General features: G+C 41.2%; 1 protein-coding gene across 1 annotated transcript; it reads right to left on the bottom strand.

Annotated features, from left to right (window-relative positions):
• Positions 1 to 3,997: 3,997 nt before the first annotated feature.
• Positions 3,998 to 14,576, bottom strand: LOC131706559 (UPF0575 protein C19orf67 homolog). The gene is made up of 7 exons (XM_059007865.1): positions 14,469 to 14,576; positions 11,676 to 12,048; positions 8,539 to 8,683; positions 7,780 to 7,880; positions 6,611 to 6,799; positions 6,040 to 6,138; positions 3,998 to 4,549 (listed from the first exon to the last, which is right to left on the bottom strand). The coding sequence occupies exons 1-7, from the start codon at positions 14,506 to 14,508 to the stop codon at positions 4,387 to 4,389; spliced, it is 1,110 nt and encodes a 369-aa protein (XP_058863848.1). The 5' UTR covers positions 14,509 to 14,576; the 3' UTR covers positions 3,998 to 4,386.
• Between the last annotated feature and the right edge of the window lie 1,770 nt (positions 14,577 to 16,346).

Below are 16,346 nucleotides of genomic sequence, written 5' to 3'. Positions count from 1 at the left end.
ATGGTTGGATCAAGATTGTGGACTGGAATGGATGTTCATAAGTGAGCGCCCCCCATCACACATTTATTAAATTGCATGAGTCTTGGGTCCATCAGGAGTGGGCAATTCTGGTCCTTCCCATCCAGGTCATTTTATCAACTGTGTTAAATGTCTAAATCATTTAACCATCTATCCAGCCCCTACACTTGTTCTACTTGGTGTAAAATGATCCTCTAGGACCGGTGTTGCCCACCACTGTCAACACACACCACCAAACTCTCTTTAAAGATTTACTTGGTCAATTTCATGGTCCAGGGTAAAAACAAATACATGTTCTTACACTTTTTCAATCCAGTACAATAGATATTACTGCCACAAACTTTGTGTGGTGATTTTTGAAACACAAAGACCTGCAAACAGAACTTTAAGGTATATATATTCTCAAGAGGCTTCTGCACATAAGTAAATACTGTGTCTCAGAGGTATATATACTATTCAGCTCCAGAGGAATGCTGCTGGGAATGCAGCATTGGGGAGTAATCTTTCATTTCGACCACAAAGAAATGTATTACGAAGGTAATCGTTTTTAAATGTCACAGAGACACGTGACGCAATTATACAACGCAACCTTTTTTGGGAGTTTTGGTTTAAAGTAGAACTGCTTTTTATAAAGACGTTTTTGTTATTTCATTACTATTGTGTCTTCTGCCTGTTGCGTAAATGCTGGCATCTCATACAGGACCATTGGTCAGTAAGCGGATACTTTCCACTGTTCCAGAAGATTTCAAATGTCATTCTAGAATGCCACCCTTTGTGTGTTTTGCCCCTTTTGAACATTCAGCCAAGTGACTTCATCTACCTGTTTTTTAGACTGTCTTGAATTAGAAAGGGTGATATGCAGTCTACAAGGAGTGAGGCCAAAAGATTAGTCATGTTGCCATAGCAGATCCAGAAGACGAAAGCACTCAACCTTTTTTATTTATATTTAAATAAGTAATTTGGGTATTTGATTATTTCCCATATTAATGGGATCAACACTTTTTCTTTTTGCCTCGCTTCTAACACTGAACCCTTTCTATAGACTTATTTGATGTTTCATTTTTGCCTTGTCCTGTTCGGTTTTGTGTGTGTGTGTGTGTGTGTGTGTGTTATTTAACTGTCTGTGTTGTGGTCCATTCCGCCTAGTAAAGTCCACCTTCTGTTGCGGGTTCAGTCATAGACCCTAGCAGTAGCTGTAGTAGCAGTCTTAGCAATGTCCACCCTTTTCATCGCTCGTGTGTAAAGAAAGAATAAGACAGTCAGGCGCCCTTTAACGATCCAAAGTGATGTCGACTGTTTCGCAGGAGACCCGAACGGGAAGATGCAGATGTCCGCCGCCCCTAGTCCTCCGAAACCCCCTGCCTTACCACGACCTCCGCCCCCGACACAGATGATCATCTCCCCAGGACAGCACTCCCCCTCTTCAGTCCTCAGCACCATTTACGAAGCCATGGAAACCACCGAAGACGAAGAGGAGGAGCTAGATGAGGACGATGTGTTTGAAAAGGAGCTGGGAGAGCTCGGAGGAGACTGTGAATCTGAGAGAAACGGTGACAAGGATGAACATCCGCTCCAGACCAGGAAGCGGCTTCTCCTTCTCGGCTGCGGCAAAGCAGACATGGTCGAGCAGCTCATCAACCAGACCCTGCTGATCTCTGGAGAGAGAACCCAGCTCCTGCCCCACAAAGGGGGCACCATCAGCGAGGTAGAGATCGGCCAGTGGACGCAGCTGATTTCCCCAATGGACGACTCGCGGGCCAGCATCACCTCTGTGACCAGTTACTCTCCTGAAGACATGACATCTCCACACGGGGATTGGACTGTTGTAGAGTTGGAGACCCATCACTGACATCCAACCTGAATAATCCAGTTTAACTCTCCTTAAGCAATGATTCAAGGTCTTCCAAAAAAAATGGTGGTGCAGGAATGGACGGATGGCTCTTGTTGCCTTGCAATACTTTAAATGTCTGTGTTAGGAGCTTAGACAAACGAAGGGTCTTTTTATTTTATCCCCCCCCCCCCTTCATAAACCATGCACCGTAGGATCTCCCCCAGGACAAGCTAAATGGAATCAAAGTATACAAAGCTCAATTCAAACCTGTTCGTTAATGTGTGAGTGGTGTGTGTTTTTTTTTGTTTTTTTTTCATATGCAACGTGTTTACAAATCGTCTTGTAAATGTCAAACTACTCCGCTATGGGCGTCTTACTTCCAGTCGATGGTAGAGAGGTTTAAGACGGGCTCCTAGATTTCCAACACTCAAAATTGTGTGTTGCCTGGTGTAAAAACCAGGAAAGATACTATGTCTTATAAGATGGTGGCCACTGCCTTGCGCATTGATTTGTGTTGGTTTTAAAAGCACACAGGTAAGATTTTATTTGTTTTTTTTTCTATAAAGTGACTGTGAGAAATATGGAGAACGCCAGGTCTTGCACACTGTAGCTTCTGTTAGTCTCTTTGTTCTCAGATCAGCCATGACTCTCCTGGATCTAATTGAAGTCAGGTGGACTCTCAAGAGGTCTGGAATGGATACACTGAATTCTACTCAGGTTCTGAATTGTTTCAGTTTTTAATACGAGGTTGAAAAAAGCAGCTTTGATTTACTAGATGACCAGATTCATGCGTTTGGGAGGGTTGACACTAAACTTAAGGTACCCAAATCCTTCCCATACGCCCAGCGCAAACTGCGTTGAACTCTGATGTCTAGATGGTACTTTTTTAGGTTAACAAGTATGCAGTATCTTGTGTCTTCCGGATTTTAAAATGCTGGATTTGTAAAGAAGTTTTCAAATGTTAAGGAGGGGTGGGGTTAAGATAGCTTGACTGTACTCCCGAAGGCAGTTTCTCAGATTAGAAATTAACTTTGTATAGGGCCTGCCCTGTAGACTGTAGGTCATTCATTTTGCTGCAGTTTTTGTTTTTAACTGGTTCTATTTGATTGTGGTTCTGCATTTCATACTGCTATAGTTTCCACATTTTAAAACAGATGAGCTCATTTCCTTTGTGTCGTTTATTTGTGGAAGCGGTGGTTGGATTTTGTTTCTTGGCATTACTCCGGTGATGGAAGGTAAAGGCAAGGAAGACTGCTAAGCAGTCCTTGGAGATGTGTTCTGTACTCTCACTACATTAACCAGGGCTAGGCAAAATAGATGTGTGTTCTGCAGATGTTTTGGATGTCCTTCTGACTTGCTATCACAGTCTCTGTGGGGAAGCAAGTCATTTTCAACTCTTTGTATGCAGGGAACTGTTGTATTGTGAGTGGTTTTATACATTTGTCGTTTCACTTTTAATGTGACTGCCTTTTTTGAGTTGAAAATGTGAGTTTTGAAAATGTGAATTTATTTATACTTTAGACATTAATGTGCACTAGTGGTGGGTATTTAGTGGGACTGTGTTCTACAGCTGAGATTAAATGTAGATTGTATGGTACCTCATTAAAAAATATATATTTACATTTTAAAACATAATGCATCTTTGTATTAGATTTTAAATCCTAGCCATATTAACACAGTAAGCTGTTAGTTTTAAGGTCTAGGATTGAAAAGGCAGCTTGATAATGGAAAAACAATATGAAGATTTGATATGAAGTTTTTGTGGCAGTTTTGTAGCATTTTAATTTATGTATTTTTTTGTGTGCGTGTGAATAAAATATTTCTTAATGTGAGGATTTTTCTTGTTTTTTAATATACAAACCTATATGCCTGACTGATATATTGCAATAAATAAAATTCTCAATTCTACTCCCAACAAAATATGATCTCCTTGCAACACAAACTCTCCCCTGGGATGTTAAATTATACTGAAACTAAAACACAAAAATATTTCAACAGCACACAAAAAACTGAACAGTCGTTTTTAATTTTGCCACAAATATACCTTACAGTCCCTCTGAGGAACATGAGTGCGTAGAATAACTATTGCAAACAATTCACGTGCAAGAGGTTTCAGGTAGGAATGTAATATCACAAGAAGCCCCTGGATCAGTCATTTAAACTCCTAAACAATCTTTCTGTACAGTGTTTTCAATGGACTAGTAATCAAAAAAAGAATAGGCACTTTTGTGCAGCAGGATATACTGCATTGACATTTGGCAATGTATTTTTACAACACTATGTAAGAGCAACAGGAGTAACCAATTTAGGAGGCGGGGGCTTTAAGAAGAATAATAAGTACAACTGCTTTTTAATTTATTTTATTTTTTTCTACTGTGTATTGAAACAACTACTTAAACAAATCTAACTGCTGACAAATCAACATTGGTAAGAAATATATACACGCAGCGGTTCCAAGCACCTCTTTGGACGAATCTCAGTGCAAAAAACCCAGCTGTGGGGTGGGGTGTGGTTTGCAGGAAGGCTGGCAGGGGCTTTCAGTGCATCATGCTGCCCCTGTCACCGGGGGATAAAGTCGGCTGCTCCCTCTGGTTCAGCAGGACTTCCAGAAAGAGGTCAGTGGCCTGGATCTGAGAGGGCTCTTCAAACCCAATGATCAGCAGCTGCTTGTAGTCTCCGCGGGACTGAATGCACGTGATCCTGAGGGAGGAGGCAGAAGCAGGCTTTCAATTATTAGTGTTTTGGACCATGAAACACGGGTTATTAATAAGGACGGTTGTAATGCAAGACCAAGTTCCACCACAAAGCACATGTTGGGCGGGCAATTCCTTTAATTCTGGATGGTTTTTGAGTAACTCCTCATGTAGTCGGCTCCTCTTTTGGGTCACCTCTGATATTTAAACAGTAGCTTTGCAATGGTGAATAATAAACTGGTGCTGCTGGGGGGGGGGGGGGCAAACACGGGTTTGAACATGCTTTCATTTTGAACTGTAGTGCTTCCTCGTTGATCCCATAACACTCATTCGGTTCATTCCTAGCTAGGCCATGTTGATAGCAAGAGTCCAGTATTGTACTGTGTATATGTCCTGTACTCGTTCACTGCTTTCAACACATTTTTCATGACAAATGGTGAAATAAGGGTGCAATTTTACTGTGTAATACTGCTATATTAAATAGAAGAATCTCACTCAAATATTACCTGTTAAAGAAAGGAGAGAACCCCTCTTCTGTACAGTAGAATGGGTGCTATTTATTTCAGACCTTGTCATATATGTGTATGTGTGACTTATACACATACATTTACCAGTACACTGTAAAATCATCAAGCAGTATATTTCTATAGATTTTTTTTTGAGAATCTTATCTCAAGAAACCCAAAGGAAACTTTCAGGTATTTTTAAACTCAGCACTATTGAGTGTTCAATAGTTAGAAGCAGTTTGGAGTAGTGGTTAGGGCTTTGGGCTCTTGACCGGAGGGTTGTGGGTTCAATCCCTGGTAGGGGACACTGCTGCTGTACCCTTGAGCAAGGTACTTTACCTAAATTGCTCCAGTAAAAACCCAACTGTATAAATGGGTAATTGTATGTAAAAATAATGTGATATCTTGTAACAATTGTAAGTCGCCCTGGATAAGGGCGTCTGCTAAGAAATAAATAATAATAATAATAATATATAAATTCTGCTATCTGAATGAATACACAATTTTTGCAACCAAATGCATTCCAAGCAGTGTGTGTGTGGGTATTCAAGTATTTGTCCCCGCACTGTAACTATCGTCATGTTTGAAGCTCTGTTTACATACCCTTGGTGCTGTTTTCACTGCTCCCTTATTGTGCAGTTGATTTTTCTTTTTTTTTTTTTTAATCAAATTGAAAACTTTACATTTTTAAAAGTGCAACACTAAAAAGCAGGTCTTTCCTCAATGTAGGTCCCCCTTAACTCTTTAAGGTACAAGAGACTTAAGTGTCCCGCAAATAAAAACAATGCCAACTTAATTCTTTTAGCAATGAGGTGCACGAAACAGGGTTGGATCCGGTCATCCAAATTGTCAGTTTCCTCCTCGTGATACTTAAGTTGCTCTCAAATGGACTTTAAGAAGAAACCGTTTGAACAAGCGCTCAATTTCTTGTGTACCTGAAGGGGTTACAACCACAAACCCTCCCCACCCCCCCCCAAACCTGAAATCTTACCAGGAGAACAGGTCGTCATCCCCTGGCTTGGGGTCGGTTTGGATCCACTGACCGATTGACCACACACCCAGGGCCTTGGACTCGCAGCACAGGAAGTAACTGCCATTGCAAATGAGAGAGAAGACTGGGTAATACGTCTTTGTAAGAAATCCAAATGTATAGAAATACTGAAATAAGCTTAAAATGGGGGTGTAAAGCTTCTTTTAGTGCTACTTTCTTTACAGGCGCTATCTTATAATAATAAAGGTATGTATCATTTGTAACATGACACAAGACCAAAAGCAGAACAGAGCTTGTATGGTTCTTGAATGAAGGATAAGTGTTGTCTTATAGGTGCTATGAATACATACCCTCCCTCTCTCAGTTTCTTTTAACAAAACAGTCCCTCGTTATTTGATCTTATTATGCATCATACAAGTATCGCGATGCGTGCCATATCGCAACCTGCATATCGTGATACATATCGTGACATTACAGTATTGTTTATACTTGACAAACTCGATACATCTTTCTCGATGCCGTTGAGTGTGAAAGTAGACCCTGCTGAACCCCCTCCAGCTCTCGTACTCACTACTCCGTCTCCACAGGGCTCCCATCCCCTGCGTTGGCGCTCTCCAGAACCTCCACGTTCCACCTCATCCTCTTGTACAGGCCGGGGGGCTCCCCGGCCGCGCTGTAGGGCACCGGGCGACAGTAGCGAAAGATGGAGATGTGGTACCATAGCCCCAACTGCACCTCCCCGCAGTAGAAATACGAGACACTGCCAGGGAAGAAGGGTACAGCTGCAGTTATCACAACTGTAGGCATGTGCCTTACAGCACGGGTTTACTTACACTGAGGGAATACAAAGCCACTTTGTGGCTTGGGACTTGGTTTCAGGACTGCACGGCACAGCAGGGGAGACTTGGGGTTTGATACATCAAAGTTGCCTCAAACTCAGTCTGATCTCCTGGAACCAGGTTTCAAGCCGCTGTTCCTGAAAAAGTGGCTTTGTGTTCTCTTAAACCTTTTAGTCTCAAGGCCTCCATGACATTAAGCACGCTGACAGAGGACCCCCACCCGCAATCCAGATTTGGATTCCTTTCGTGAGAGAGGGTGTTCGTTTGTACTGGCAGAAGTACTAATGCTTTCATGATGTTCAATGTCGTTTCTATGATGTTTGAGAAACCGCTCCGTCATACCCTTACGTGGTCGTGGTACGCTGTCAGCAGATGCAACTTAATTCTGCCTATAAAGGTGAGTGGGAGCGGTCTGGTTTATTTTATTTATGTAGGGGGAAGACAGTATATCAAGAACTTCTACTGTAAAACCATACATTGACAGAAATCCTGCATTTTTATTAATTTTTTTATTGAAAAATGTAAAGTGCATCAATATAATTGCCTATTTTGTTCTTACAATCACCCTCTTTTGTTGTATAATGGTACATACTGTGCTGTTAGTACAGGCATGAGCGGATGTTAATGTTATATTAAGAATAACCCCAAGTGTTCGTATAACCTTTCTTTGTCCGGGTCGTTTGGAAGAGAACACTTCTGTATGTGCTACGGCTCCCCTGAAACCAACCTAGGGGCCCCCTGCTGTACAGGTATATAACTGCAGTTCCATGTGTCAGGTTATTGAACCCTTGTGAGCAGTGTTACCTAGTCCTGTCCTGTTAACTCAGTCACAGTCGGAAGTGTAGCACCGATGGCTTCCATTAGAATTGAATTGGTTAAGGGCGCAGCGCCAGCGGCGTACCTGCAGGGGTCAGTCTCCTCCAGTGAGATGAAGTCGAAGGAGGCGTACATCAACACCAGGTGCTCAAGGCTGCTGGAGAGCTGCTGGGAGAACTGCAGCAGCTGCAAGAGGACAGCGACAGACAGCCTGTTACACAACGCACTGCACCACACCCATACACTTTCAGTGATGCAAGACTCCCCATAGCAGCTTGAGCTCAAAAACACATTCCTGAGCTTAATCTAGACACAGCCTAATTTAAGAGCATGCAGATGTTAAACGTTTAAACATGACATAATACTAAGTGTGCTGGCCAGTTTATCTCGTACAGCAGCCCCTCGCACATAGACACCATTGTGCCGTATACTGTATAGGCCTACTGTACAGATTTAGATTTTTACATAATGTAATGTGTACAGAGAACACATGCATGTTTTTTAGGACAACCTGTCTGTCTCCCAACATGTCCGGTTTAGCGAGGGACTACTGTAGTCAATATTTCATCAGTCTTTTCCATATACAGTGCTGCACACACATATAGACATGTAGCGGTCTTTTAACAAAATGTGTTTAATCCTGCAGTTTAAACGCAGATGACTGGTTTCACAAGACCCCAATCAGCACTAATCTTGATACTGTGTTATCTCAGGTCAGGTAGCCCAAGATTAGTGCTAATCAGGGTCTGGAAACCAGTCACTAGAAGATTGAACAGAAGCCCCTACCATGCCTCTATTAGGATCCCCTACGGGTACGTGTTTGCTCAGTGGCAGTGTTCCTCACCCGTTTCTTGATGTATTCAGGCAGGGGTCTGCACTCGGGCAGCAAGCTGCGGGCCGTAGACTCCAGGTACCCAAAGTACGGCTGGCACGTCTTCAGGAAGGTGGGCACTGCCCGGGCAAAGTCTTCCTTGTGCATGCGATCTCGGCTGCAGGAAAGGGAAAACAACACAGCAGCAGCTACATGTGAATTATACTTTCAAACCTGATCTGCTGCCTTGTAACTAGTTCTGCAGTATAAAGGGCTTGCTTTGTAAATGGAGCACACTATGTGTGTATATATATATATATATATATATATATATATATATATATATATATATAGTGATTGTCTGTTTCCCAGTTTAAGTTTGCAAAAAAATAATGTTTAATTAAAGGTAAATTACCTCTTTTTGACAATAGGAAAACACCCATCAGATCACAAATAATTGCAACTGTGTCAAAATCTGACAGCATACCACTTTCTTACATTACACGGGTCAAGTTTTGGTACCACTAACACTACACCGGCTCTATAGTCCAGATCACGGCTTCTATCAAAGTGAAAAACAATGTCCACAAACTTGAACTTGAAGCTTATTTATAAACTTCAGGTACATTCAAACAGTATTCCAATTCCAAAAGCAAAGAAGATGGTGACAGACAAGTAGAAAAAGGCATGCGAATAGAATGATCTAGCGAGAAAAAATAAATCAAATTCATTTTTTTTGTATTTTATTTAATTTTCATTTTTCCTGAGGGATATCAGACAACGTCTGTTAGGTAAACTGTTCCCCCACTGCTACCACTAGTTTAATGAAAATTGATTTGAGTTTATTTCAAGGACTCGTGACTCAGACTCGAATGATAGTGACTCAGATTATCATATATATATATATATATATATATATATATATATATATATATATATGCGCTGAGATGGTCGCTTATAAATTACGAAAACATTTCAAGCAGCTTTTGTTTGAATTGTGCAATATTTGCCCCCACACTAATATTTATCAAAAAAAGAAACGTATAGGTGTTTTGAATGTACTTTTTATAGCATTAGTATGGCAGTTTTCACAGTAAAATAGACAGTTCCAAAGAACCTTAACCTGACCTGTACAGAAATCATTAAGACATTCAATAAAGTCACTTTCAAAGGTCAAACAAAGTTCAACGTCAACAGAAATCAGTAACGGGTATGCCCACCATTGGCATCGATGACGGCCTGACATCTCCTGCCCATGGATCGAATCAGAGCCTGGATAACATGCCGGGGAATGGCAACCCACTCCTGCTCAAGTGCCTGGAAAAGTCCTTGTGACCTCTGTGCCTCGGGGTGACGTCGTCGCACACGTCGATCAAGCTCGTCCCACAAATACTTAATGGGGTTCAGATCTGGTGATCGAGACAGCCAGGGAAGCACTTGAACTTTGGTCTGAGTGAGGAAAGCTGTGGTGGTCTGGGCTGTGTGCGGTCGTGCATTGTCATGTTGGAAAGTGACGTTACGATGCTTCATGAATGGGATCACGAGCCGTATGATCTCATGACAATAGCGCTGAGCTGCCAGGTTGCCTTTAACGTGAACAAAGTTTGTTCCACCACGTTCTGAGATTGCCGCCCACACCATGACACTCCCACCACCAAATCTGTCAACCTGTCGCACACAGCTGGCCCCAAAACGTTCATGACGTCGCCTGTGTACCTGGGCTCTTCCATCTGCACGTCGAAGCAGAAATCTGGATTCATCACTCAACACCACGTTTCTCCATCTTTGTATGAGCCATACTCTGTGATCATGACACCAGTGAAGTCGTTGTCGACGATGTTGCGGTGTAAGAATCACTCCTCTAACTGGCCTTCTTGCTCGGATACCTGCCTCCCGTAGGTGGTTTCTGACAGTCTAGTCGGAGATTCTACGCCTGGTACTGCAGATGTTGTAGAGGCTGCAGTGGTGAACCTGTCAGGCGTATAAATCTGTCCTGGGCTGCTGTCGTCACACATGGTCTACCGGATCTTGGGCGGTCAAGTGTTGTTCCACGTTGCTGGTATCAGTGCCAAAGTCGTCCTATAGTGCTCTGGGAAACATTCAGACGCCATGTCATGGCAGACTGAGATTCTGGTTTCCAGATGTCCAATAGCATTATTCTGTTGAGCCTCAGTAAGTCTACGCATCACTTCAAATGTGTCCACAGCGAGCATCAATAAGACATGCAAGCTGAGAACCCTCCACTTTTATAGCCACATCTCGGCATGTTGCACATGCAGTGAATGCACGGGAAGTCTTAAGCAAATGGTGTTAATTCTGGGAATATTCACGTGTTTTGTCGTTCTGGCGTACATCACGCGTTTCTGAGCCTGACAATGTGACACTGTCAGCAAAATGTGTTTAAATAATATACAATTCTTTTGAGGGGCTCCCGAGTGGCGCATCCAGTAAAAGCACTCGCTAGAGTGCAGCATGCGCTCTATAGCCTGGACGTCGCCGGTTCGAGTCCAGGCTATTCCACAGCCGACCGTGAACGGGAGCTCCCAGGGGGAGGCGGTCAATTGGCCAAGCGTCGTCCGGGGGGAGGGAGGGTTAGGTCGGCCAGGGTGTCCTCGGCTCACCACGCACCAGCGACCCCTGTAGTCTGACCGGGCGCCTGCGGGCTTGCCTGTAAGCTGCCCAGAGCTGCACTGACCTCCAAAGCTGTAGCTCTGAGGCGGCTGCACGGTGAGTCTGCAGAGTGTAAAGAAGCGGGCGGCTGACGGCACACGCTTCGGAGGACAGCGTGTGTTCATCTTCGCCCCTCCCGAGTCAGCGCAGGGGTGGTAGCGGTGAGCTGAGCCTAAAAATAATTGGGCATTTCAAATTGGGGAGAAAATAATAAAAACTAATTGGCAACGACTACATTTAAAAAAGAAAAATACAATTCTTTTGATCAAGTTTTGTTGCAAGAGATTGAAGAAAAAATATCTGCTATGCTATATATAGATCAGCTATTTATATCTGACTTACCCATTTTCTGAAGCCCCTGATATGTAATGAGTGATAATAATCCTGCACATCGCAGACTTTATGTGATATTGGACTTGGAATACAATAGTGACTGTGTGATATTTGTTAAAATATGCAAATAAAAAGTATTTTAAATGTATGAATAAAAAATAAATGACCTGTAGACGAGATGCGTTTGAAACTCCTCTGCCTTCTTCAGAAGGTACTGGAGCTGCTGCTCTACTGGCTGCAGCTTCTCCTCCATAAGGGTGATGTCATAGTAGGACGGGGCTGTCCGGGGGTCTCCTGCATTCTCCTGAGCGTCCTGGAAGACGTACGGACCTTGACAGTTTGAAGGGAGTCCAGGCGAACGCAGGAGAATCGTGGTTTCAATCTTTTCTCCGCCACTTTGAGCTAACTCCTGGTTGTCTCCGTGAATGTTGTCTGGACAATACTGGCCCGTGGCTATCTCAGTTTCGGAGATCAAAGTCTTGCCGTGCTGGCTCAGTTCTTGACTAGTGGTGGCCGGCACGATAACTGAGATTGAATCTTCTGAGTGAGACATGTTGAGGCGGAAACGTTAAAAAAACCACATATTAAACACATGGTTATCAAGATCATAAACAACAATAGTAACAGAGTTATTTCCTAAACAGGAGGAGAAACGGAATAATAAAAAAGTAGGTAGCAGATATACAGTCAGCCTCGGTTAACTCGACTGGTGGATAACTCGACACCTTCGCTTAATTCGACAGACAGTCTAGGTCCCGAATTTTCTCCATATAAAATATATTCATCCTGCCTCTTTTAATTCGACACCGCGCTTTACTCCTAACGCGACACTTATTACAGGTACCGAAGGGATAGAAACTATTAAAAAGATTAGTGGATAACTCAACACTGTCGTTTCATGTGACTGACCTCTCTGACTGGAAACGAATCGTTCATTCATTCAAACACAACTATCAAGTGCAGCTGGTCACAGAGTCAGTTCATAATGCGTGAGAAGTGAAAAATTACTTCTCCTTTAATTGGTTTTAAAGCTCAGGTTATTCGGGTTAACAAGCTTGTCAGCAGAACTTTCAAACCATGTCTTTTTGCATGCGAAACAATCGACAATGCTTGATTTCTGTGTGAAACTGTAAGTTGTTTATAATTGTTTTTGTTCACCGAGTTAATTCTGTATGAAGTACATTTGTTAACTTTTACTATTTAAGTCGTCAAATTAGACAGTACAAGCCAATACCTAAAAGTATAGCCAACAGTTTTCTTGGTTGGATTGTTTTTCGTAAAAATAACTCTAGTTATTTTATTAATTCTTATTTCAATCGAACCATACGAGTTTGTACAGTACTGTATACTGTAATTGATTCATTCACTGCAGGTCTTTAAACCGTTTTCATAAGGACATTTAACTAAAAATAAACTTGTAAATACCGTAATACTGTAAAGGTGTGAGTTCTGTTACTTATATGCATGTTAATGCCATGGCTAGTGTGCACCCGTGGTTAACGCGGATAAGTCAACACTAGTGCGTTTTCCATCCAATTATCGAGCAGGTTACTTGGTAAAATTGCTAAAAAAAAAATAGTAGCAACATAAAAAAAGGTTTTCCATCCACTGCAAATTCTAAAGAGTCAAAGGGAATTCCCTGTGACATTTCGTGATGTCATAACCTAATTTGCATGTGTTGCTATGTTTTCAGGTTATTCGCAAAAAATATGACTCGAGGAGACTAGTGGCCCCAGATCAGCCAATCAAAAGCCGAGTTTTAAAATGGGAGAAAAAAATTACTGATTATGAAAAGATTAACAAATTCTGACATTATTTCTCAGTTTGTGTTATTATTGCGTACATCCGAAATGATACAAAATAATGCTGACAGTTCTCCCATTTACAAATCGCAGGTGAGGGGAGGGGGGGTGTTTACTGAGTCATTTATTTTAAATTAATATTTTTATCAAAAGGTGACGCATTCTATAAGATTTGCTTGTGTGATTGTCAGGCAAATCAGTACATTTTTGGCAGTGCCACGGTAAAATGAAATAAAAAATACTGATTCATCTGATTGGTTTATATTTGGGGAAACCCCTGATAAGTCCATATATGGATAGTATTCATCACATGATTTGAATTAAAGTATAATATGATTCAGAAGGATTCCCTAAAATAGTCAGGGAGCAGACTACTTGTTCATAGAAAACAAATTCATGATTTCAAAAGTACAGTTTGATAACATAATACACATTCAAACAACTCACACACCAGGAAATTAAGTTTCTAGCACTTTATCAGTAGTCTAACATAAAATAAAAGGTCAATTTCTTTCACATTTTATAGATTTAGATTGATAGATAGATAGATAGATAGACAGATAAGACTGATTTGCGCAAAAACGTTTCTTGCTCTTATGTTCTTAGCTTGTTTTTTTTGTTGTTTAGTTGTGTTGTTTTTTTTGCCAGGGTTTTATTAAACAAAATTGCATTTTTTTTATAGAACCTTTTTTTTAATTGAAATGCATGGGTAGAAACTTTGAACTTAAAACTTAAACAAATCAAGTGCAGAGACATCATCATATTCGTTCAGTACCGCAATTGTAAGAATAATTGTGTTTCTTATTTGCTCCATGTCTGCCAACTTGTTTTGTTTTTTTTTTATCACCGGAGCATGCGCACACAATCTGACGTCACTGGAACGTCAAGAAGGGCGTTAGGAGTAAAAATTCAAACCACCTCTAGCGAGGGAGCTTGTCACACGAGTAAAAACTTCTTAAAAGTCGACTTAAACCGTTTTCCATGGCGTTTGTCGCATTTATTTTCTTATTGGCATAAGTTTTACCGAGCTTCAAAGTTGGATGGAAAAAGGCCTACTATTGTCATCCCCGTGGGGTGTCGCGTTAACCGAGGCTGACTGAGTTGAAATTACACAACAAAGACATTATCTGAAAAAAAAGTACTTCTTCACAATCTTACCAGTCTCGCTGCTTGTCCTTGCCAGATTAAAATCCTGCATTATAAATTTTAATCGAAGTATTTGGCGTGGATAAAGCCATTCAGAACGCGAGTATACGTTAGAAGCGTTCAAACGACGCTTGCCGTTGGCGTCAACTGTCGCTTCTCGTCTCCTAATCCTATTGGTTGATGGATTCAGTTGTTTTTCAGTTAATAGATACACAGGACAATTTTTTTAGTGTGATGCAATATAAATTATAAGATAAGAATAAGGACTAATACTTAATATTTCAAATCTACGTTCGTTTTTGCTATATGTAATTTGAGAAAACGCCAGCCGCTGTGTCGTTTCCTGCAGTGCACGTGTTTACCTCTGACATACATATTCGGTTTTAATGTCTTTAAACACCGACCAGCGTTTGGCTAACCTTTGAATATCAGCTGCCTGGCTAGCATTTCTATTCCCAGGATACTTGTCCTGTAATTCACGTTTTCGTCGGTGGCTAAAGCCGCTCACACGCCCAATTTGCTCTGAATTAATAATTTAAGCAAATACTGTATAGGCGTTATTTTTTGTTACCGGTAGATGGCACCAGACTACCAGACGCTGCGTGTGAAAATAAATGACCGTTGCTACAGTACGTGGTATGGTAATCCATTCTAAATAATGGATATCCTTTATTGTGGTATTCATTTAATCAGCAGACTGTAAGAGTGCCTAACATTGCTACCCACAGATCTTTTGCTTTTATTGAACTTTCTTCATGGCAAAGGCGCATCAGTGTAAAGCATGATTTAATGTGACTAAATTAATTAATCACAGTGCCATTGCAAAGCCCCTCCACATTAGATACAGCACAACCATCTGACTTCCATATATATATATATATATATATATATATATATATATATATATATATATATATATATATATATATATATATATATCAAACTACGTTTTTTAGTAATTATACAACATGCTTGTTGGTTTTCTGTTAATTTGGGACCACTGTACACACTGTTGACTTTTTAGTTTTTCTCAATACTGTTGTAAAAATAAATGCTGTCTTTGACATCACAATCCACTGTAGTGTCAAACAGCTTTCAGGACTTAACATTAGAATGTGTATATTATAGACATGCTCATCTGATCCTATTATCAATTAGTCATTTAGCAGACACTTTTATCCAAAACGACTTACAGAGACTAGAGGGGTGAACTACGCATCATCAAAAACTGCTGCTGCAGAATCACTTACAATAGGATCTCGGTTTTACATCTCATCCCAAAATTGCAGCACAAGGAAGTTCAGTGACTTGCTCAGGGTCACACACACAGTGAGTCAGTGGCTGAGCCAGGATTCGAAGCAACATCCTGGTATTATTATTATTTGTTTATTTAGCAGACGTCTTTATCCAAGGCGACTTACAGAGACTAGGGTGTGTGAACTATGCATCAGCTGCAGAGTCACTTGCAATTACGTCTCACCCGAAAGACGGAGCACAAGGAGGTTAAGTGACTTGCTCAGGGTCACACAAGGCAGTGGCTGAGGTGGGATTTGAACCGGGGACCTCCTGGTTACAAGCCCTTTCCTTTAACCACTAGACCACCAAGTACATTTGTTTTCCTGCTACAGGGGCTAGCACTGCTCATCCTGTTCTGCAGAATTTAAATGACAACTACTCTGAGTAAGGTTACCAGATTACCAGACTGAAAAAACAAGATGTTGTCCTTCAATTCATGGATGCTGTAGCAACTCTGAAGCAGTTCAAATGACTGTATATATAATAACACAATCTTAATTGAAAATTTAAACATCGGGTGTGTTTATTGCAGATCACAACAATTCACTGTTTTCACACTTTTGTCGCCTGATCAAAACATGTTAAATATACAAA

Source organism: Acipenser ruthenus, chromosome 36 (genome assembly GCF_902713425.1).
Source record: "Acipenser ruthenus chromosome 36, fAciRut3.2 maternal haplotype, whole genome shotgun sequence".
Taxonomy (NCBI): Eukaryota; Metazoa; Chordata; class Actinopteri; order Acipenseriformes; family Acipenseridae; genus Acipenser; species Acipenser ruthenus.
This window is presented reverse-complemented; position numbering and strand designations above follow the sequence as displayed.